At 41.5% G+C, this 23,148-nt stretch overlaps 1 protein-coding gene across 1 annotated transcript; it reads left to right on the top strand.

The window, feature by feature from the left end:
- Positions 1–12,586: 12,586 nt before the first annotated feature.
- Positions 12,587–22,796, top strand: TNFSF18 (TNF superfamily member 18). The gene is made up of 3 exons (XM_040984213.1): positions 12,587–12,755; positions 19,636–19,666; positions 22,311–22,796. Exons 1-3 carry the CDS (start codon positions 12,603–12,605, stop codon positions 22,655–22,657), a joined length of 531 nt encoding a protein of 176 aa, XP_040840147.1. The 5' UTR covers positions 12,587–12,602; the 3' UTR covers positions 22,658–22,796.
- The last annotated feature ends 352 nt before the right edge of the window (positions 22,797–23,148 follow it).

Below are 23,148 nucleotides of genomic sequence, written 5' to 3'. Positions count from 1 at the left end.
TTTATGTCTCTTTATGTTTTCTAGAAGATTCAGATGGAAATTCATGTAAGTAAACTTAAACACATGACCTAAGGAAACAGACTATTTTTCAAATATGCATATATTTATTATATTTACATGTCGTGCATAAATGCACGTATATATATTTGAAATATACACATGCATACACAAATATGTACAGCAACATACATTGAGCAAACTACAATGAAATGGGAAACAGGTGAAGAAAGAGAAAGCTTTTCATGGAGCAATGGTGAGACACCTGTAGCCCAAATCAAGGTAAAAGATGGTCAGGGGAGGACAGGTAGAAGAATATATTAGACAGAGGAGTGATATACAATTATTTTCACTATTTAATGAACTCAACCTTTGTTTACAGAAGCCCTGAAGACAGCATTGTGGGAGACATGGAGAGTGTGAGAGTGGAAAAGACAATGTCAGTTACTAACTTGTCAGGCACTCTTCAAAGCATACAACCTGCATGACACGGTGCTCAGAATAACACGTCAAGATGCTAATTTATTCTCAGTATAGACACAGACAAGTTAAGGAACAGAAATAGCAAGTGCCAGAATGTGGGTTTGAAGTCACTTAAAATGCCTCTAGAACCACAAGCCGGCACACTTCGTCTCTCCTTTCGCCTGATTATAAACAGGTTGCGGTAGTGAATGAATTGACTGCAACTGTCATTCCGATGCTACAAACTCTTCAACTTTCAGCATTCAGCTTTGGCTTTATTATAGAAGGCGGTAGTTTGGTCGCTAGCCCAGGTATTCCATAAGTTTGACATTACCTGTCTCTGCGTGCTCAGCTTCAGCTTGTTGCACACACTCTGCTGTCTTGCTTTTTCCTGAAGATTCTTTTTTCCAGCGCTACGAGACTCTGCGAACTTCAGTTCCTCTTGGGTTCTCACAGAGTGATTCTGGCTCTGTGTTTGTGCTCTTTCCCAAGGTGACCTAGTCATTTGGGCTGATGGTGGAGAGGCATGCATCAAATATTTCAAAACATTTATTTGACAGACATCCATCTCACTTAAAATGCATTGTGATCATGCCCTGGTGCAGTCTATTGTTCTTCTCTTCCCTGGCCTGGAGAAGGCTATATAGTGTCTGCATGTTGGATGGCGTCTAATGTGGAAAGTATGTGTGCTGTGCTGGGAGGGTCGGCCAGCAGAGGAAATGATTTGACTTCAAAGTCTCCTGAGAAGGACAGACAGCCTAATCCAAAACCTAGAGTAAGAAGAATGCTTATTTCAGAACAGAGCATAGTTGTATAGTTGTTAGAGATTAAAGAAAATAAATATATACAGAAAAGTGCATAGAGTTTTAGCAGCAAGAACAAGCAATCAGAATTTATCAGAAGGCAGTAAAAGTCCACAATAAGGGATTTTAGAGAGACTAATTTATCCAAAGTTTCCCCCTCCCTTGCTAAAACTCCCCCTCTTCTTCACTCCTTCCTTTCTTTCTCTTTCTTTCTTTCTTTCTTTCTTTCTTTCTTTCTTTCTTTCTTTCTTTCTTTCTTTCTTTCTTTCTTTCTTTCTTTCTTTCTTTCTTTCTTTCCTTCCTTCCTTCCTTCCTTCCTTCCTTCACTCCTTGCTTCCTTCCCTCCTTGCTTCCTTCCCTCCTTGCTTCCTTCCCTTTCTCTCCTTCCTTTCATCTCTTTTTCCCTTTGTTTTACCTCTCTGCTCTTTCATGCCCTCTCCCTTTCTCCCATATCATGACAAAACCTCAATGTATGAGTAAATGAACAAGAGAAAGCAAAAGTTGAAGTTGTTGATGTAACAACTTTGGTACTGATGGTGGGGACAGAGAGAAGTTATTGGGTTGATGCAAGCTTTTGATGGAAAAGGGAAGACAGTTATGGAGGGACATGCACGAAGAACATACTGCTGGGTAGACTGGAGATGATGTGATGGCATTCTCAAGGAAGTGATTTGTCTAAGAGGTAACTAATGAATTACATCTGAATATATCGATTCATAGCATTTCCGGGGACTGGTGTTGTTGCACCTCAGGTTAAGTTGCTAATTGGAATGTCTGCCTCCCATCCAACACGATTGCCGATTTGGGTATCAGCCCGTCTGTTCCAATCCAGCTAGGTGCTAATGTACCTGAGTAGGCAGCACGGGATGGCCCAAATACTTGAGTTTCTGTCATCTATGTGGGAGTTACACACTGAGTTCCTGTCTCCGGATTTTGTTTTGGCCCAGCCCTGGCTCTTGTAGTTATTTGAGGAATGTACCAGAGGGTGGAAGTTCTCTCTCTCTTCCGCTCTGTATTTATGTCCTCTCTCTCTTCCTCTCTCTCTTTCTCTATCACTCAGTCACCCTGCCTTCCAAAAAATAATTCTTAAAAATCCAAGATTCCCAAATGGAGACGATATATGAATCTGGAACAGCCACAATAGAAGAGGGAGAAGATCTTGGATGGAAACAAAAGAAGAGCCCACAAATGCAATATGGAGGATGGGGGTGAGAGATGAGCAGTAGGATGCAGATTCCAAGGATAAAAGGAAAGAGCAGTGAGTCTTGTCAAATTCCAGAGAAGAACTGTGAAATCAGGTTCCTGAGGACTGTCTGCAGGTTGAGCTGTGGAATGTGCTGAGTTCACAGTGGTGCCCTGCGAGTGCTTTTCCACAGCATGCATCCTTCCAGTTATGGTATTTCAAGTCTCTGCTCTCCTAGTAGCATAGACATTGCTTTACTTTATAGAGAAAAATTTTGTTGCTCTTTTGCTAAGACTCCAGATCTAAAGCTGAGTCCTTTACACAGATGAAGATGGGCAGCAGTCAATCTACCATGCTACCTCTGCATGACAAACATCACATTCTTTACAAAAGGGGACTTTTTCTAACTTCGTTCTGCTGCCTGCTGCCAATAGAGGTTTCCTGAGCGAACCTCTTCTTTCCTAAGAAAGAACTATACAGGAGCAAATATAGGAAATGAGATTGTAGTGTGCGTGGTGAATGGCTACTAGCTTTCGTTATAAACAGCAAAGTGTGGCAGGTGTCATATAATTTGTTAGAACTAGCTCTCAAGAATCCATGGTTGCCTGACCTAGTCTTCCTGGAATGGACTTAGCTGCATGCCAAATCAGATGACTCTACCAAGTCTGGTGATCATTATGAAATTGGCTATCCCATCAGTCACATCACAGAAAAGAAAATAAGTTCAGGAAAACATTTCTTGACGTTAGAAACAGGAATAAAAAGCTTTCACTTCCTTTAAGTTTATCCACTTCGCCTTGTGAGTGTTTGGAAATTGCTTTAACTTCTTCTTCTTCTGTTTTTTTTTTTTTTTTCCCCAGTTGAGCTAATTTTGGTTACAGAAAAGCACTTAACGCCAATTAAAAAATCTGTGGGTTCACCAATATCTCCACTTAGAGGAAGTCGAATCCAAGTAAATCCATCCTCCAGAGAGTGCTGAATATTGAATTAAGTCAAAGTCTAGCTCTATGCTGTTCATTTTCAGTTCTTTTTATTTGTAAGAGGAAGGGACATAGATCTTTAATGGACTGATTCACTCCCCAGATGGCTGCTGTAACCAGGCCTAGGCCAGGCTGAAGCCAGCATCCGGAAGCCAGAAGCCTCCTGGGAGTCTCGCAGGTGGGTAAACAGTTGACCATCTTCTGCTGCTGTCCTAGATGCAATAACAAGAAACAGGATTGGAAGTGCAGCAGCCAGGACCCAATTTTGGCTTTTTCCAATTTCTGACTGTAGAGGTGGAACTTAGTTAATTGCCTTATCTGAAGAAAAAATTTAGTATGCATTTTACAGAATTACTGTGAGGATTGGTCCAACCCATGCATGTGACCAAGCCAAGGACATGGTTGCAGAACATACTATAAAAGTAATTCTTAGGCCCTCCCCCAACAGGAGGGATGTGAATTAGCCAGAAGGAAGGGGTTCTTGGCCATGGATCTTATAGAGGGATGTGATGGTGCCTACAAGGGCCAGAGCTTGTCAGGGATTCAGTCCAGATCCCTGAAGTGGGAGGCAAGAACCGTTACTTTAGCCTTCTTATCTCCCAGAAACCTTAGGGATCTAGTGTTGGGAGCCAGAGGCAATCACCCTGACATGGGGTGGGAGCATTTATCTGCCAGGATAAATGCCATCTGATATGGGTTCTCTTTATAAAAGCAAAGCTTAGTTCCATCACAGTTAAGCATCTGGATTACTTTACTGCCTGGGGTTTGGAAGAGAGACCCATTCACAAATTTCCTATCACCATTCTAATCCTTTTTTTATTATTTTCATATCTATTCAATATCATACATGATCTTAGGCAATATTGACATTTGGAACCTATTTCCTCTCTCTTCCTCTCTTTAAAAAATTACTACTTTTTAGTATATATATATATTTTTAATTACATTGTATTATGTGACACAGTTCTATATAGGCACTGGGATTCCCCCACCCCTCTCCTACCCTTCCCCCCATGGTGGGCTCCTCTCTCCTGCCCCTACCCCCCCATTGCACAACCGCAGTTCAGGTTTAGTTGAGAGTCCTTCATTGCAAGCATACACCAAGCATAGAGTCTAGCATCTCATTGTCCGGTCAAGTTCAGCGGCTTCTTGGGGAGACCCTCCCCGGTCCGAAGGCAGAGCCAACAGAGTAGAATCCCGGTCAATTAAAAGCCCCAACATAACATCAGCAACAATATATAATGTTAAGGGATAAATTGACAAAGTATTGAACAACCAATTTGTCAAAATTGGATGCATGGTCTTAACAACTTCCTGTGACTATTTCAATGACATTTCAACAATTGAGGTGCAAAACAGTTTTAGGAAGGGTGTGCAGAGAAATCTTCCATACCTTGGTGAGGAGTACTTAATCCCTGTGTCCTACCTAGTAAGCTGTGTGTGAGTCCATGCTGACCAAGCCTTCTTGTTGTTCTCTGCCTATCCATTCCAATTTGTGAGTGTGTGTGTGTGTGTGTGTGTGTGTGTGTGTGTGTGTGTTGGGGGGGCGGCTCTGGAGCATCCCTCATGGTCATTGCAGAGAGGGTGGGGACCCGAAGTTGGAGCTAAGTAAGAACCAGAGATAGCTCCTCTCCCTAGTCCTGAGGGAGTTTACTGTTCTTCTGTTTCTGAAGATCGCTCAGGTTTCCTGGTTGTTGTTCCGATGGCCTTGGATCCTATGATGAAGGATTCAGCTTCTTCCAAACCGTGGGGTAGGTCCAAGGGGGGGGGTGATGTCCTCTATGGGCCTGATGCAATAGCCTAGTGCCTAAAGTCCTCACCTTGAATGCACCGGGATCCCATAAGGCTGCCAGTTCTAATCCCAGTGGCCCCACTTCCCATCCAGGCTCTCTGCTGTGGCCTGGGAAAGCAGTTGAGGATGGTCCCAAGGCCTTGGGATCCTGGACCTGCATAGGAGACCTGGAAGAGGCACCTGGCTTTGGATCAGCTCAGCTCCGGCCACTGAGGTCGCTTGGGGAGTGAACCATAGTATGGAAGATCTTCCTTTGTATATCTAGCTTTCCAATAAAAATGAATAAATCTTTATAAACAGTAATGTTAAAAATGACTATAAATTACTATTCATAAAGATTTATTTATTTTTATTGGGAAGTCAGATTACTATTTATAAATTACTATTTATAGATTTTTTTTGTTGTTGAGAAGTCAGATTTACAGAAAGGAGATACAGAGAGAAAGCAAGTGGCCACAATGGCTGGAGCTGAGCCAGTCTTAATCTAGGAGCTTCTTCCAGGTCTCCCACATGGATGCAGGATCTCAAGGTTTTGGGACATTCTCGATTGCTTTCTCAGGCCACAAGCAGGGAGCTGGAAGGAAAGTAGAGTAGCCAGGACAGGAGCTGGCATCTGTATGGGAAGCCAACATTTGCCTGAGGAGGATTTAGCCACTAGGCAGCTGCACCGGCCCTAAGAAGTGGCCTCTTAGGTTCTGCGTTTGTAAAGGAGGAAGGCTTGTTAGACACAAAGCTCTCTAGATCTCTTCTGCTGACTTGGCTCTTCCTTGCTACAAAGCATCTCTGGCCGCCATAATGGGCCATCAGGGTGTGTGTTAACCCACTTTCCTGCTCCACAGGTGCTCATAGTGTCATGGCAACGATGGACATGTGCACAAACCTTCGCCAGGCAGCTCTACTGTGCTGATAAGAGACACAAGCAGAGAGGTGTATCGCTGTGTAAATTCTCAGAACATCGGGGAAGGCCAGTGGGAAGAGAGTTTGTCAGGGTGTTATGGAGGACATGGTTCATCTTAGTAAGAATAGGAAGAAGGTTTCCATAAACAGACAAGAACTTCAAGGCCTCAGTGAGCCAACAGCTGAGGGAAAGAAAGAGATGCACAGAGATGTGTTGGCCTAGAGAAACCTGTATGCTTGGGCGGGGCGGGGTGGGGGGAGAGAATATGAAAGCAACCGACTATCAGAAGGTCCTCACGAAGGAGTTGAGACTCAACCTTGGGTTCTGGGAAGATACTGAGATTTCAAGAAGTGATATGATAGGCTTCTCAAGAATGGGTTGCTGTTGGTGCTGGAGAAAATGGTGATAAATGGATTCAGGAAGAGACTGTTGGAAACAAGAATCTGTTGAACTTAACCAGTTTGGAATAAAATGAAAGCTTCAAGTAAGAAAATGTGACTGAGGATGAAGAAGGAGGGAGTGATTTATAGACAAAATGTTCAATATTTAAAAATTGACAGGATTTAAAGGGCGAGGAAGAGAAGAATGAAGGTAGAATTCAATATATCACTTTGTGTACGTCCGTTGATGAAGTTCCAGAATACAGAAGCATGTTGGTACATGAAAGAACACGTGGTTTTAGCATGTTACGTTTGGAGAGTGTTGAGACAAAGAGAAGATGTAGTTGGGCTACTTAGTGGGCACTCTGGAAACGAAGATTGTCTGACGAGAGAGCTGAAGGACTGATTCTAGAATGGAAGGCAGTGGTTCAAGCCACGGGAAGGGAGCAGTTGTCCAGACACGTAAGCATTTCTTAAGTTTTAAAAATGTGTGGTGAAATACGGATCCACTGTGTGGTGAGTGAAAGGGAGGAGAGATCAGGTTGCAGTCATATGCTGTTGGGGGGTTCCAGAGAGCTCGTTCCCTCTGAGACGGCTTATCACAGCCATGCCCCTTCCTAAGAACATATTCCTTGTGTTTGGCCCTTTGGTAAGGATGTGGTTTTGTTGCAGAGTTTATGTTGCATCGTGGTTTGATCTATATCAAAGGATGACCACTCAGGGTCTATGGGGTGTCTCGCCAAATCCTAGTGTTTCTTACCCACATGCAGGGTGCTGGCGAGCCTCCAGCGGGGACCAGACACGAGTGAGTCATGCTGTTTAGATGACAGGCTGAGAGCAACAGGATGAGAATAAACACGACTTTGCTTACTTTCCCCAGTTTTGCCTCCTGGCTGTCAGCAGTTGCATCTCACTGAGAGAGAGCATGGTACCTGAAAGGTGAGCCTGAAGCTACCAGGCCTCAGAGTTCACACCCTGTCCTGCTGCATTGTTGGGTGTGATTATTACTCTCACCCTCAGATCAGCTTGAAGGATAGTGAAAGTAAATGAAACAGGGTGAGAAATTGGCCCAGGGGCTGGGAGGCTGCTGAGACCAGGTGGGCCACAGAGCCGTGCCTGGTTCAGTCCCTGCTGTGCCTTAGCTGCTTGTGAAAGTGAAAGCTGGGGAGGGCCCAGGGAGAGCTCAAGTCTTCAGGCCTCCGTCCATCACCGAGGAGGCCCAGATAGAGTTTCTTCTTGCTGGCTTTGATTTGGGAAGCTTTAGGCAGTGAACCAGCACCTGGGAGCTCCCTGTCTGTCTCTGCATGTTAAATAACAAACAACCATCAAAAAATTTCAAGGTTAAAAAATAGGCCCATGATATATGTTATTGGAGTAAAAGGCGTTTTGGTTGATATTTTGGTTGGCACAAGTTTTTTTCTTAGTGCGTCCCGTGTGGTTAACAATACTTTTTAGAGAAAATTAAAAAAAAAATGGACTGAAATGTGATAGTTTCTCATCTTTGCAGGGATTAAAGCAGTATTTCAGCACGTGCATATGCATGAATTGGTCAGCTCACCCAGTTAATGCTCTCCCTCCCCACTCCTCCTTCAGGTGCGGAGTCTACCAACTGCTGTAATATGTTCATCTAATTTAAAATTGAATATAAAATCTGGTTCCACTTGAAAACTGTGTCACTTTGAAATTTGTGAGGAAAAAGGAAGTATATGAAATTGAAGTAGAGCAAAAAATTATGACTTTTTAAAAAAAGACATTATTTGGTAAATTGTTAATATATCAAGAAATATATGCTAGTAATATTTGAAGACATATATATCACTATATGTATTAGCAATCATTAGTATCATTAGTAATATATTAAGAATTATTTGATATGTGTTAGATTCAAAAGTAGGGCACATGAAAATCCCTGATGGAATCTCACTGGAATCTTTTCCTTGCTACAGCCTAGTTCAGGTGTCCCAGTGTTGTTATGCAAAGGAAAAACAGACTTTACTAGTTGTGTAACATTTTATAAATTATCAAACATTTTTCAACCTCAGTTTCTCTCATCTGTAAAATGGGATTTTTTAAGGCCTAGTGTTTAGTAGTTGGAAGACTAAATAACACATGAATTTATAATTTGAATGTTGTGCCTGGAAGAGACCAAGGCTTTAGTGTTACTTGTTTTCTTATTGTTCTTCTATCAATTTCTACCTTCCTTTTGTTTTTTAAAGATGCATTTATTTTTGAAAAGACAAAGTTACACACACACACACACACACACACACACACACACACACACACACACAGGGAAGAGAGGTCTTCCACCTACTAGTTTACTAGTTTACAAACGGCCACACCAGTTAGAGCTGGGCCTTTCTGGAGTCAGGATCCCAGGAGCTTCTCGCTCTGCTGCATGGCTGCGGGAGCCTACACACTAGGGCCATCTTCTACTGTGCACGAACAGGGAGCTTAGTCAGGAGCGGAGCAGGCAGGATTCAAACTGGCATCCTTTGGGATGTTGGTGTTGCAGGTGGTAGATCTTCCTGAAGGGCCCCGACACTGGCCCCTCTGCTTTCTTAAGGGTTCCAGTTTGTAGCCGTTACTCAGTGATGTGATCAGAGAGGTCGGCCCCGATAGAATGCTCGGAGGAAGGGATGGTGAGAAAGAGATGCGGATGCTGTGTGGGGGTAAGGAAAGGGGTACCTTTATTTTCAGCCAAGAAGATTTCTCTTAGGCTGTGGAGTGATGAAAGACTTGGTGTAATTCCGCCTTGGCCACGTTTTTATGTTGCTGCTCGGGGTGGGGCATCTGTTCTTTATTTAGTAAATGGAAACTGCCTTCAGTTGGCAGTGTTCATCAGGCAGCATTCCTGTGTTACCTGTGACTCAGTGTTCTTTCCTTTGGCTCATCAGTCTGAACTTTCCTTTCATAGAGGAACATGTTACTGTAGTCGCGACCAGACTCACCCAACTGGACAGACAATTCAGCACGAGCAACGCCAGATATCTGGCCAATTCTTATTCAGATGGGATACCAGGTAACTCTGGAGAAGTCACCCGAGATCATGCCAAGAAGATGCACGGTGCACGTACGTTTTGGTGTGGAAGGAACAGGAGTGATCAGACAGTGGGTTCTTTGCGATCAGATGCCACTTAGTCTTGTTGGCTCTTACACCGCCTAGTAAGATGCCTGAGACACTGAGACACTGTGTGTTGTACATGTACAACACACACAATACACAGAATACAGTCATGTATTAAACATGGCATAGTTAGTGTATATTTTAGTATATACATCTCATTCTTCAGCAACTCATCAATACAATTAGTTTATTGACTTAGGGGAATGGAGTCATGTGAGGTTGTTATCTGGATTCCTCTGTTTAATGCCCCATTACTCTAAGCAAGGACACATATTTAGTGTTTGCTTTATTACCATGCTTTTCCCTGTATTGAACTTGTGCATCTGTGTCTTCCCTCAGCAGCATATTTGAAGGTAGGAATTGAACCGTATCTACCCGTATTCAATCTCCTCACCATGTGCTGGGCACAAGGCATTCAATCTTGTTTCAGAAATGAACAAGGGAAATAACTTACGTACAGAAGTCCAACTCAGTTCTGTTCAAATCAGTAGGTTCCAGCTGCTCCAACCAACAGTCCTCACGCACGGTCACACAGTAGCACGAGACCAAAGCTGCGGTGGGCAGCAGTGTCAAGGAACACACACCCGAGGCATGCAGCATTCCTGGGAACGGATAACTGCCTCACCTCTCACAGGCTGCAATCCATTTCCCACTGTTCACATCACACAGTGTCTGTGTGACACACATTTCAGCACAGACACGTCGAAAAATATAAATGTTGAGGTCCCATAGATGGTGTCTCAATCACTGTTCTATGCACAAATGATTTGTTCTTCTGAGTCTCAGCTTAATTATTTTTATGGAGTGAAGACAACAGTACAGGTCTGCTGGAAATACAGCTGGAACTGTTTAGAGAAAGTGTATTTAGTCAATAACTGGGCCACAGCTAAGCTACTGTAACTTATTCTGGAATTTGAAACAAATGTGAGCCGTTAAAATTTCTTAAGGAAGGAAGGAACAGGATGACAGAATAGGGTAAGGACACATTGAACAGATGCAGAGTCATTAGCCAGGGTGAAGCAGAGGCTGTAATCCCAGGAAATAGGAGAAAACAGGCAGATGGCAGAGACACCTGGAGACCTGTGGCTGCGAGGAGGCAGCGGGGAAGTGGTGCCGTGTTGCGTGATCAGACACCCTGGTGGTGCTGGCAGTTGGTGGTGGAGCTGGATCCAGTGGCCGGGTGGGAAGAGGAGTCCACTGGAAGCTCAGGAGGTGAGCCCGGCATAGAACTGCCTGAGCTGACGATATGCTTGATTCAACCATGAGCAGAGACAGAGTGACAGAACCCAAGCAGGCGGGTGCAAGAACACGGTGCGTTTCTGTTTTCTGAAGTCCTGTCCTATCTATAGTATTTCTTTGAATGTCTGTCTTTCCATGTTTAAGCTTTTCATCTGAACAGTTGGCAAACTTATAGGCATTTGTGATATTTGGTGTCCCCGGACACCAGCTCAGTCAAGAGTCGAGAGTGGATGTTAAACGTGGATATGTAGTGGGACTTTAGACAGAAACCTCGTTCCCAATATTGGAGCACAGGCCTTGGCTCTTCCTTTCTAGCAGCCATCTCCCTCTTGTAAAATCCCCAGCATTCATGCGTAGTCCTGGCAGTTTGGACCAGAAAGCTTGAGATTGTGACTCATTACCCTAGAATTCAAAAAATGCATTCTGTCACCTGTGCTAGCTAGGAGTTTACTCACATTACTGGGATGTGTTTAGTAAGTGGCAGTGGAATGTAATGTTCTTGAGATAAGCATTTCATCTTCATTAAGATACTTGAAAAAGATTAGAATGGCTAATTAATAACCACAGGATTATTAACCTTGATTAAGGGCAGGAGAAGGAACTGCATCTTCCCTGGAATAATGTGAATAAACGTTTATTGAGACGAGTGAGGAGGGGTATTCCCATCTGTGACTTGGAGAAGGAACACATCAGAAAAGCAGAGGGGGGAGTTTCAGTTTTCAGCAGCTCACATGTCTGAATTCCAGACGAGCAAGGTCTGTGGAAGTGCGGTGTTCTTTCTTCATTTTAGTCAGTTTATTAATGCTTCTGGACACCTACATGAGATGCTGGGGTTGGCAGCAGCTTAATTTGCTGTAACATAATGCTGGCCTTGGATTATCTGGTAAATTTGCACGCATAAATTATTTTTTTCCCTAAGGAGAGTAGGGAAGAGATCAACTCAGATGTATGGAGCGCTCCTTGTCAGCTAAGCCTGTCCCATTAGCTTCATTCTCACAAAAGCATCAAGAAGCAGAAATCTCTGTTAAAACTCAGGAGCCCGAGGTGCAGGGATGCCATGCGAGCATAGTGGTTGCCACGAGACAGACAAAGTCAGTGCTCGGGTCTGTCTGACGTCAGAGCTCGTGTCCTTCTAGTGTGTGGGTCTGACATTCTGGTCTCTTTAACTGCAGCGTAATTGACAACTCCAAGTGTAATTGACAGCACATATATACATATACAATGTGATGCTTATCATATACATGTGCGAATATGTATGGCTTAGAGCGTGGTGATTTGATTAAACACCTTTTGGGCTTCTGCACTCTAGATATAGTTTAATGGCTTAATCTCAAAATTCATTTCTTCTTATAAAAATAATGTTCATACCTGAAAAAAAATGGAAATCCTTTTTCTTTGGTGGGCACACACCATCCTATTCTCTTTGAGACCCATTCTATTTGCCACTGTAATTTCTTTGGCTTCAGGGAAGAATTCTTTTTCCTTCTGAACTTCCCTTGTGCTTTTCCCTCTCTGTGTTTGTGTTGGCATTTGGCCCATTTTTTTTTCCCCTCGTGTGTTTGGTGAGGAGCCTGGTGAGAGTCAGCACTTAGCCCAGAAGTATCACTTTCCAACGCGATGCCAGAAGGAAACTCCACCTTCCACACCCACTACTAATTACCATAACATTACAAAACATGACGTTGCATCATTCACCCAGCACTGTGCATGCCTTCTTCTGGAGCTCTCATTCCTCCTGAGGATGAATCTCAACCGCATGGAGAGTGTGCCTGGAAGCCACTCAAGCCAAGGGCCACGGAGAGCATCCTGGAAGCTGTGGCTGCTCTGCTCAATACTGCTGCTGCTGCTGCTCGGCTGCCTCAGCACACTGATCCTCACACTCGTGCCACTCAAGGTAAGAAGGTGGCAGAAGCTCAGGTTACTCACTCCTTACACTGAGTATCGTTGCCAAATGGTAGTGTAAGAGAGAGTTGAAAGCAATGTATGTAAATATTTCACTTTTGTCGTGCCCTGACTTTTCAGGATTATCCAAGAGTTTTAAGATGAAAGTATTATAAAATGCCAATGTTAAATGAGTTAGACGGGAATGCTTGATTAAGTCATCCAATTGACAGACAGCTATGAAGTGCCTTTCCCTTCTGGGAACTCTTATGTACACACTTGCTGGAACTAAACAGGTGCACAATGTGATGCTTATCCTGAAAGATGGGGATACAAGCATTCGTCTTGCTGAGAGGAAAGACACCAAAACACTCTGTAAAGCTAAGACAGACAAAGGGCAGGTGGTGAGGGTATACGGGAGGGAAATGTCACCGAGCTATGAGTCAGTTTGGATTCTTGTCTAGGTCTCTCAACATGAATCTGAAAAGGGGATTCCATCTGTGTCAGTCTGCTTCACCTGAGAATAATAATGGAGGATTAGAGTTGCTCGTTAGGCTGTTTAACTGTAAGCTGCAATAACCCATAATTAATCTAAGGGCAAATGGAGCATCAATGACTGTGGAGCTCGCACACGTGGACAGTGATCCTGGAGTATCTCATGAAGGAAGAGACACATGGTGTCTTGGGAAGCCCCTGATGCTCCTTAGGAATTTCCCATTGAGCTCCAGTCCTAGCTGTGAGCCTGCAAATGGGCCTGAGCACTGGGAATGAAGATAATTAGCTTCTGTACTGCAAAGTTTTCTTATTAAGGCTACAGAGCACTTATCAAAGAAAACAAGAAAGCCAGTATGTGGTTAAAGTTTTAGCTCCTCTCAGGGTCCACTAAAAGATTCTGAGACTTGTAGAGAATAACAGGATGCATGGCTACCTAAGAGTGGATTGGGATGTGACTATAAAAGTATGTTAGTAAGAGGAATGACCAGTAATGATTGCAAACATGTGGCTAACTCACTTAAGCCATTTGAAAGCAAATTAAAAAGGATGTAAGAAGAATAAATACAACATGAGCACACCTTTTGTAAGGTTAAGAATACATCTGGACAAAGTTTACACATTGACACATTAGTTGCTATTTTACAACTGCTAACAAGGATGCAAAATACAAGTATTTATAATTATAGTCTTTTCTTCAAAAGAAATGGACCAAGCAGGAGCATGAATATGCTGGAGCAGCCAAGTTTGATCAGGAAGAAAATAAATGTCAGAAATTCATAGTGATTGGTCTTTTGGAGAAAAAATAAGGATGGGGATAGTAACTGCTAACATTTGCAAGTGTTTTTTCCTTGTACAAATTGTCTCAAGTTGCTGTTAGTTAAATGTTTGTGCAGAATATTGAATACAGGTGTCATTACTTCCTGCATACAATTGGGGCATGAATGCGTGGCAGAGGAAGCAGATGTCTCTTCCCGAGGTACACAGTACTTCTTGCAAACAGAAAGAGGAAGACCAAGGCGGTCCAATCGTTCCTTGCCAGACTCTACTTGATTAATTCCATATTTTTGATAATTGAGTCATTTAGTAGAAAGTATGACTTTAAAGACAGTGAAACATGAGATCCAAATTTTCTGAAGTATATAAAAGACTTTTAAGACAGCTGGTTCTCATGGGAAGAGCCAGTGGCTGGGTCAGCAGTGCAACACTCGCTCATATGTTCCATGTCCAATTGCCTGTAGTTCCCTTTCCCTTTTGGCTACAAATCAAGATTGTTAAAAAAGGGATCTGAGTGGCTGATCGATCAAGTCATTGTGAGATAACTGCTTCCACCTTCTCACAATGTCTACCCTGGTGACACTTCGTTTACTTATTTATTTTAAAGTCACAGTTACACAGAGGGACGGAGGGAGAGAGCGGTGTCTTCCATCTGCTGGTCCCCAGATGGCTGCCACAGGGCATGCCAGGAGCTTACTCCGGGGTTGCAGTGGCACAGTGCTTGAGATATCTTCCATTGCTTTCCGCAAGGTGATCACGAAGGAAGCTGAGTTGGAAGTGGAGTAGCTGGGACATGAAGCAGTGATCACAGACAGTGGCTTAAACTTTCCAGCCCTGGAAATTTTAAAAAATTTGATTTTCACCCTAATTATCATGTATAAAACACTGCTTTCAAAAATGCTATATGGGAGTCTTGGTTCCCACGAGATGAACAGAAATTCTTTTGGGAGACTCTTACTGCTAACCCACCACATCTTTCAGAGGACATTTAAATGAAAGGATAAGTTAGGGACTCAACAAAGTTTGATCAATCCCTCAGTGATCAAAGCCTCATAGAAGCTATGCTCAAGACCATGAGTGTCTATAGCCATTGCTGTGACGTAAGAGGTTACGTGTTTGCCTGCTGTGTCAGCATCCCATATGGATGAGTCCCAGTTACTCCTCTTCTGACCAGCTCCCTGCTAATGGCCTGGGAAAGCAGCAGAGGACAGGCCAAATGGTTGGGCCCTGAACCCATATGGAAGCCTCAGTAGAAGTTCCTTGATCCTGAGTTCAGACCAACCCAGCCCCAGCCATTATTGCCATTTGGGGAATGAACCAGTAAATAAAGAATATCTCTTGCTGTCCTTCTCTCTTTCTTTGCAACTCTGCCGTTCAAATAAGAATAAATGAATCTTTTAAAAGAACGCCCCACAACTCCCCCCCCAACCCACAAATGTTAGAAAGAGTGTACTGATTCAAGGAAATGAAGATACAACTTCCATATTGGAATATTGTACTTAAAGGCAGAGTAGATTTTATTTCCAAGTGATTCTTTCATTAGAGTTGTTTCAGATAGAAATACCGAAGTTTTGCCCATTTTGAGCCCAACTCGGGAAACCTGGGTTTTCATCAAACGAGATTAAAAAAGCAACTGATGCAGGTTAAAATAACTGAACTGCGATTCTGGTGGCTCCTGTGTGAGTGCGCATGTGCTCCTGTCTGAATCACAGCTGCCAACAACAACTCCCGCAGAGTGGTGGGGGGAGAGTTCTGAGTCAGAGAGGTTAGCTTTGAATCTCAACATTGCTTTTTATTAGCTGCATAACCTCAGGCTGGTTACTCAGTCCCTCTCATCCTCATTTCCTCATTGGCTAAATCAACATGCTAATTCTTAAAGAGTGTTGTTAAGGATTAATATGACTATTCAATGCTTCCTGTGCAACCGGTCCTCAATGGATGGTAATGATTAATATTTACATTTTGTGGCTGCAATGAGCATGAACTTAACAAGATCTTGTAAAAGCATGGATATTCTTGGATTACCTATGTTACTTTATCAAACCCCATAGCCAAATTTATTTGCTATCAAATTTTCCTTTGTAACAATAATCAGAGAGTATCACAGTGGTGGTTTCTGTTACTTTGCACAGATACTCAGGGGGTCTGTTATGGTTCCCAGGCTTAGCTTGCCTATGGCCTTAAATTTCTCTAAGCATTCGTTAAACAGAATAGTCATCAGCACGGGAATGATGTGTGGCATGCTTTTTGTTACTCATTTAAATTAAAATCACTACCTAATTGCTTCCTATGTGTCATCATGTCTCTCTAGAAAGATTATAAACATCTTGAGGGGCAAGAATTATAAGATACATTTTCTTGACTTGTTCAATGCTAGTGCAATGTTGTGACTACAGAATTTAAACTTTGTTTAATTCCTCATTTATAATTGATATGGCCACCAAAACAGTTATAATATTTGTAACAGGTTGAGACAGTATGTCTGGACAAAACACTTGACAATAATTTATTTAAACTTAAAAATAAATGAGATAAATATGATGCATCCTTTCCCCAAATGAAGAAATTGAAACGAAGCAAGTCATGCACATTTCTTTCTAAAATGGGCTTCAGAATCCTTCCTAAGAAACATCAAAGTGAGGAGGAAATAATCAAACCCAGAGTATAAAATCATTTATTTTCTAGAATACTGTCTTCTTGACCTTGGGGTTGTACCTCCCAATGAATAAAATGTTTTCAATTTAGTTCCCATCATATATACGCTAATTCTTATGTTGTATGCAAACAATATGTACACTAGAAACAAACAAATTACACATGTAAAGGATGTGCCAAATAGTATATTTAATATAGTTTTTCATACCTTAAAATCATTTTTAAAATTTTAATGGATATCATGTTTTCTATCATGCTAATGTGTAACAAAAGTCTTACCAAAGTGTTGAGATGCTATAAGTGAAAAATTTGATAAATGCATATCATGTTATTAATCTTGGTTTAATACTTTATGATATGAAGTTATAAATTTATAGTCTAACTTAATTTACCTTGAATCATGGTTTTGACTAGCATAACTTCACAAAGACACATAAAGCCAAAAGAAGTGGCACATCTTTGTAGGTATTTAACATGCCAATGGCATTCAATTTTGAATCCATCATTAAGTGAAGTGAATTTCTTAAAAATATATATTTACTTGGAAAATAAGGAAATGGGCTGTGGGGAAAGAGAGAGAGAGGGAGAGAGAGAGAGAAGCTCTTTACTCTCCCAGTGCTTGTCATGGCTGAAACTGGGAGGGGCTGATACTGGGAGCCAGGGTTGCAATCCCAGCTTCCTGTGTGGGTGCAGGAATCTTTGTACTTGGTCATCAGCATCACCACGGCCTCCTAGGGTACACAGTAGCAGGGAACTATCATGGTGAATTAGAACTAAGCATTCTGACTTGGGATGCAGGTGTCTTGTCTGAACACATTTCTTTACCACTGGGCCAAATGTCTCTGTGTTGTGACTTAAACAACATTGCCTTTCACTCCATAGTGTCTTCTGTTCCCCCTAATTGCACAATCAAATTTCATGGTCTACAAGTATAAGCTTCACCTCACTTAAAACCATTCACTTCCTTCTCTCTATTGTACTCCAAGGATAAAACTCTATCTAACCTTGGAAAATGTCCAACACAGAGTGAATGTTAATGCTGTCTGTCGTTTGTAGTTGGATGGATCTGAAGAAAAGCACAAAGCCTTGCTTAAATGCCTTGCTTTACACTCAGAGTATTCATTTCAAATGAGATTAGAAACGTTTTTCTGGGAACAAATCACATTTTTCCACTTCCATTCACTCTCCTCTACCAGCCAGTTTTTTTTTTTTTTTTAATTATCTTTGAACATCCAGTGACTTCCCATTCTTACTCTCAGCTAATAAGCTTGTTTCCAGGTCCCAACAGAAAATGGAAGCAAGAGAGAAAAAATATCCCAAGCCTCCATTTCCACCACTCCCATGCATCCATGTCCATATATGTTTGGTTTTCCTTTTGTCACCAAAGGTGACTCGGCCATGCATGTCTCAAGGCCTCCTATGAACTAGCTCCTATTCCCTTTTATTATCCAAGGACAGCACTACTCCCATTTCTACCTGTCATTATATTGGAACACTTGCATTAATAATAATGAACAAATTCCGCTCGTAGTAATATAGAAACAATACGAAAATAACAACAGAACAACCAGAACGACTTTTGAACTGTCATTCAATGACCATTTATTTTTTCTCCATTGTAGCACGATGTCTCCATTTTCTCATTCTCATTTAACCATTTTAAAATAAACTTCTTCTCATGTCCCAGAAACTACTTCTTTTCAAGAACTCCAATGTCTTTTACGTTGCTCAATCTATAAGTCAATTGGGTCCCCTTCCCATTCGATCCATCAGTGTCTCTGGCAGTGGCTGACGACTCCCTTCTGGTTTTCTCCGGCCTTCATTGGCCATTCCATCTTAGTGCCTTTGCTTGACTTCTCCCTATTTGTCTGAGGTCTAAAATACTCCAGCTTCCCAGTAGTCCTCTCCATTTACACGCCTTGATTTTATGACACGATTTAATTTCTGACTTTAAGGAAAAATGTAAGGCATCTACGTTTATGCCACCAGCCCTCCTTCAACGTTAGCTTCATGGATGCATCCTTAAATGCATCTAGTAGTAATAACAAGCTTAAGATGCTTGAAACCAAACTCACGGTTTTGTCACTCAGCTTTTTGCTCCTTAATCTTGTGCGTTGTAGTGAACACTAACTTGGTTTCTGCAGTTGCTCAGGCTCAACTCTGTCTTTTCTCATTCTCTCAACCTACATCCTGATCAGGCACTCCCAAAGCTCTACTTTCTAATAAATTGTCACCACCCTCACTTCCAGTTCCTTGGCTAAAGACATCTTTTCTAGATGTCTGCAATGGTCTCATAGCTGATTTTATTGCTTTTACACTTGAGCCCCTTAAACTACTCAAGATAAATGCTGTAAAAATGTATGTGCTAACCTTTTAAATCTGACAAACATTTAAAACATTTTCCCACATGGAAGCCAATAAACTTCTGGCAGTACGATTGCTTTTGCTTTATCTTGCTACAAAGTATTTTAAAATTGTTGGCATTTATATATCTGTTGTATCATAACAGAAGACACCGTGCAGTGTGTAAGCTGAAATAGATTGGAGCAGTTTGAAATGATTGGAACTGTCTCTCAGGAATCAGTTTGAGCTGGAAGAATTTTAGGAGCTTAAGTTCTTATTTTGTATGAAAATACACATAAGTAGAAGTTCCATTATTCTCTTGCTGGATTCCAAGGGATTGTTTTACGTGTTTACCAGTGCAGGGAGATTGACTTACATAGCTCAAGGGGGGAAGATGTGGGAAGAAACAGTTCTCCCTGGCTGGAATGACATTGGCCACATGTGGAAGCCCCCAGAGTGCAGCTGGGTGATGACAGGAAACCCAGAGCATCAGCACGTCATAGGAAGGAGGTTGATTTTTCATGGCGTTGGAAAAGTTTGCTTCAGGAATCTGAAACTCAGATAAGTCAAGCAAGAAACTAGTAGCATCATCATCCTGACAAATTCCTGTTTTTCCTCACCAACAGATGGCCAAGGATCCCTGTGTTGCCAAGTTTGGTGAGTAACCTACCTTTTACTTTCCTTAGCTTTTGATGTTTTTACAGGTGTCACTGCTCTCAAGATAGCCTCTGTCACTTATTTTAAGTTGTTGTTTATTTAGAATTTCCATGTGCTGGCAGTGGGATTACAGCAATAGCTTTTGGAGCTGAATCATGTAGACAAGTTCATGGGCCAGTGAATTCTGCACTTGAGGTCATGCCTTTGGAAAGGAATGCATGACACCCTTACAGTCTTGTAAATCTGAGACTGAAGAATAAGCTTTCGATTCTGTAATTAGGTGATAATAAGTTTCAAGTCCCTTCATGTTTTTCATATATTGCCCATGTCCATTTTTATTATGTGGGAGGCTTTACTGATATTTCCAAATATTCTCTCAAGGAATGCAAAGTTTTTGTAAATATGAAATGAGCTCATTGTCACTCACCCTTATTTGTAATTTGAGTTATTTCATTTTTTTCCCACTGCTCCCTTTTAAAGTTGCATTGTGATATTAGTCTACTTGTTAATGATTTCTAATAACATATTGAAGATTAACTATGTTAATGCTTTTCTTTGAATTGCAAATGTAATGCCATGGTTTCTTTATTTGACTCTCCTGCTAATTTTTTTGTAGGGAGGTTATGCATTGAAATATAGTCGTGTTCTGTTTATGGCATAAAAGGGACTGAGACTCAGGAGCGTCTCCTCCCTCTTCTTTTAGCTTCTGAGGTACTTTCCCTTACAATCATCTGATATTTGCATAGAAAACTTTGGACTGTTTCTTGAAATACTTATAAAATCTCGAATAAACACATTTTCATTGCTCTTAAACTTCACTTCCAATTCAAAGCCAAGTATTTGTAGGGTTAACTCTGTAATCCCTGTATTCCTATATGGTTAAAATGATCAGGCTTCCTGACTTGTAGGAATTATTACCTTTCTTCATTGGGCCATTATTTTTTGCTTAATTTTGTTTATTGTCATGGAATGGAGTGGAACTACCATCTAAGATGTTTGAAATTCCCCTTGATATGGTAAAAGTTGAGAGCTTCAAGAGATGCTTATGTGGTCTTAGGAAAATCAATGACACTTCTTCCTGGAAACCTGCCTTAACCTATTACATGAGAAATGTTAGAAAATTTACTAGGCTCTGAGCTCACTGGAGATTATGACAGACTTTCTCTCTTGCTCTAGTGGTCTTTCCTTCATTCTCCAGAATCTACCCTCTGAGCCTAAGAGTGGTCATTTATAGGTTAATAAATAACTTAAGTGCTTCATCATCCACGGTGTTTTGTTGTCAAGATTTCTTTCAAATTATAGAACAAAGTCTTTCTCCCTACAATCCAAGTTATAGAAAATTAGGATTACACCAAGTAATTATTTCAAGCAGTAGAGGCAGCACTTGCAGTCCTGGTTTCATACCTCTTTGTGAAACAGGTTGACATTATATAAATATTTGCACTTGTGTGTTCCTATGAAAGTGAATGAGTGGGTGTGGGATCTTTACCCGTCCATTTGTGATGGCACTAAGTAGGAATAGTTATATTTAAGCAGCTAATTTCCATTTATAAATCCACGAATTTACCAATGTTATTTTTGAAGCATTTGGATGATAATGTCCCTAATAGATCTTCAATGATATAGACATACAAACTAATGAGAAGACCATAATTTACACCCAGAACGCTCAATGTAGGAACATGGAAGTATCACGAAATCAAGATTTTTTTTTATTGAATACATGCCAGCTACCAGGAACCTTTTAGCTGCTGAAAATATAGCAATGAACAAAACAAATAAGTACTTCCTCAAGCATATTATATTCAAGTGGATGTAAGATAAACAATATGGATCCAGTGTTGTGGCATAGCAACCTAAGCATCTGCCTCTGACACCGGTATCTCATATGGGCACTGGTTTGAGCTCTGACTGCTCTGCTTCTAGTCTATCCTCATGCTGGTGGCCTGGGAAATCAGCAGAAGATGGGCTGGGTCTTTGACCCCTACACTTACAGGGAGATCTGGAGAAAGCTCCCGGCTCCTGGTTTTGAATTGACTCAGTTCTGGTATTGCAGCTGTTTTGGGATTGAATAAGTGTATGGGAGATCTCTCCTTTTTCTTCAATAAAAATTTTTAAAAAAGCCTTTATTTTAAAGATAGAAAATAAAAGTGAGCAATCCTTAGAAGGCTAGTTGCTGACATCTTCAAAGAAGAAAGCTAAACTAAAGCACAGTAAGGGGGTATAGGGAACAAGAGAATGCTGTTTGATATAGATTGATTAGGAAGGTTTCCTGAAAAAGTGACGCGTGATAAATAACTTTTACGCATAAAATCATGGAAGAGCATGGGCTGCCAACCCTAGTCAACACAACTGTGGAGGGGAATTCCTTTTACTCTTTCCTTCTTCCTTCCTGTAAAAAATATTGACAGAAGGTCCACAGCCATTTAACTCATTTAATCCATTTCCTTAGACTTATCCAAGGAAGAGGTACACTTAGAATTTGTAACGACTTTAAAACAAGAGGAAGACACACACTTAAAATAGTTTAAAGTTATGAGTAGAGAGAACTATAGATGGTTAATAATTAAGTTTAGCCAGGAACTAGATAAAATAATTAAATACTATGGTGTTCGTTTTTAAATTTCTTTTACATTTCTTGTAGGACCATTACCTTCAGAATGGCAAATGGCATCTTCTGAACCTGCTTGCTTGGACAGGATGTCGGACTGGAAGTTGAGGATTCTTCAGAACGGCTTATATGCCATTTATGGCCAAGTGACTCCTAACCCAACCTACAAGGGATTTGCTCCCTTTGAAGTGCAGCTTCGGAAAAACAAGGATGCCATACACACTCTGACAGATAACTCTAAGATCCAAACTTTAGGAAACATTTATGAATTTAATGCTGGAGATACAGTAGAATTGAGGTTCAACTCTGATGATCAGGTTCTAAAAGCCAACACATATTTTGGAATTATTTTACTAGCAAATCCCCAATTCACGTCCTAGAGATTCAGCTCTATTTCCTCGTCCTCTTTAACCTACGCAGAGATACCATGCGGTGGGTTAGTGGTGCCACGTTTTCACTTTATACAATTTGGGTATACAAATCAACAGAAACAGAACTCCTCTGCATGTCAATTTGAATCACTTAAGCTTACCTGAAAGAGAGAGAAGGGGTCAAAGATTTGGTCTCTCCTGATGTTGGGTCTACAAAGGGACTTCGGTAGTCCATGTTCAAGTGAATAGGGATGCACAGGACAGAGTTCTTGTCTACTTCTTCAATCTATGGGTGTAAACGTGACAGCTCATTCCCATGGGAGCTTATCTGATGTGCAGAAAGAATTTAGGAAAGCAGCCTTGTCTTGTCTTCATATCATATGCTACTTTGCTTCATTCTTCCTGTATTGCCATCTTCAGAGACACAGCGGGAAGAAGCTTCAGCATCAAAGGGTGACCACGTATGTGCCATTGCACCTCGGTAAGAGGACAGACAACAC

Source organism: Ochotona curzoniae, unplaced genomic scaffold (genome assembly GCF_017591425.1).
Source record: "Ochotona curzoniae isolate NIBS_2020 unplaced genomic scaffold, NIBS_Ocur_1.0 contig_4105, whole genome shotgun sequence".
NCBI lineage: Eukaryota > Metazoa > Chordata > Mammalia > Lagomorpha > Ochotonidae > Ochotona > Ochotona curzoniae.
Note: the sequence above shows the minus strand (reverse complement) of the source record. Positions and strands in the feature narration are given on the sequence as shown.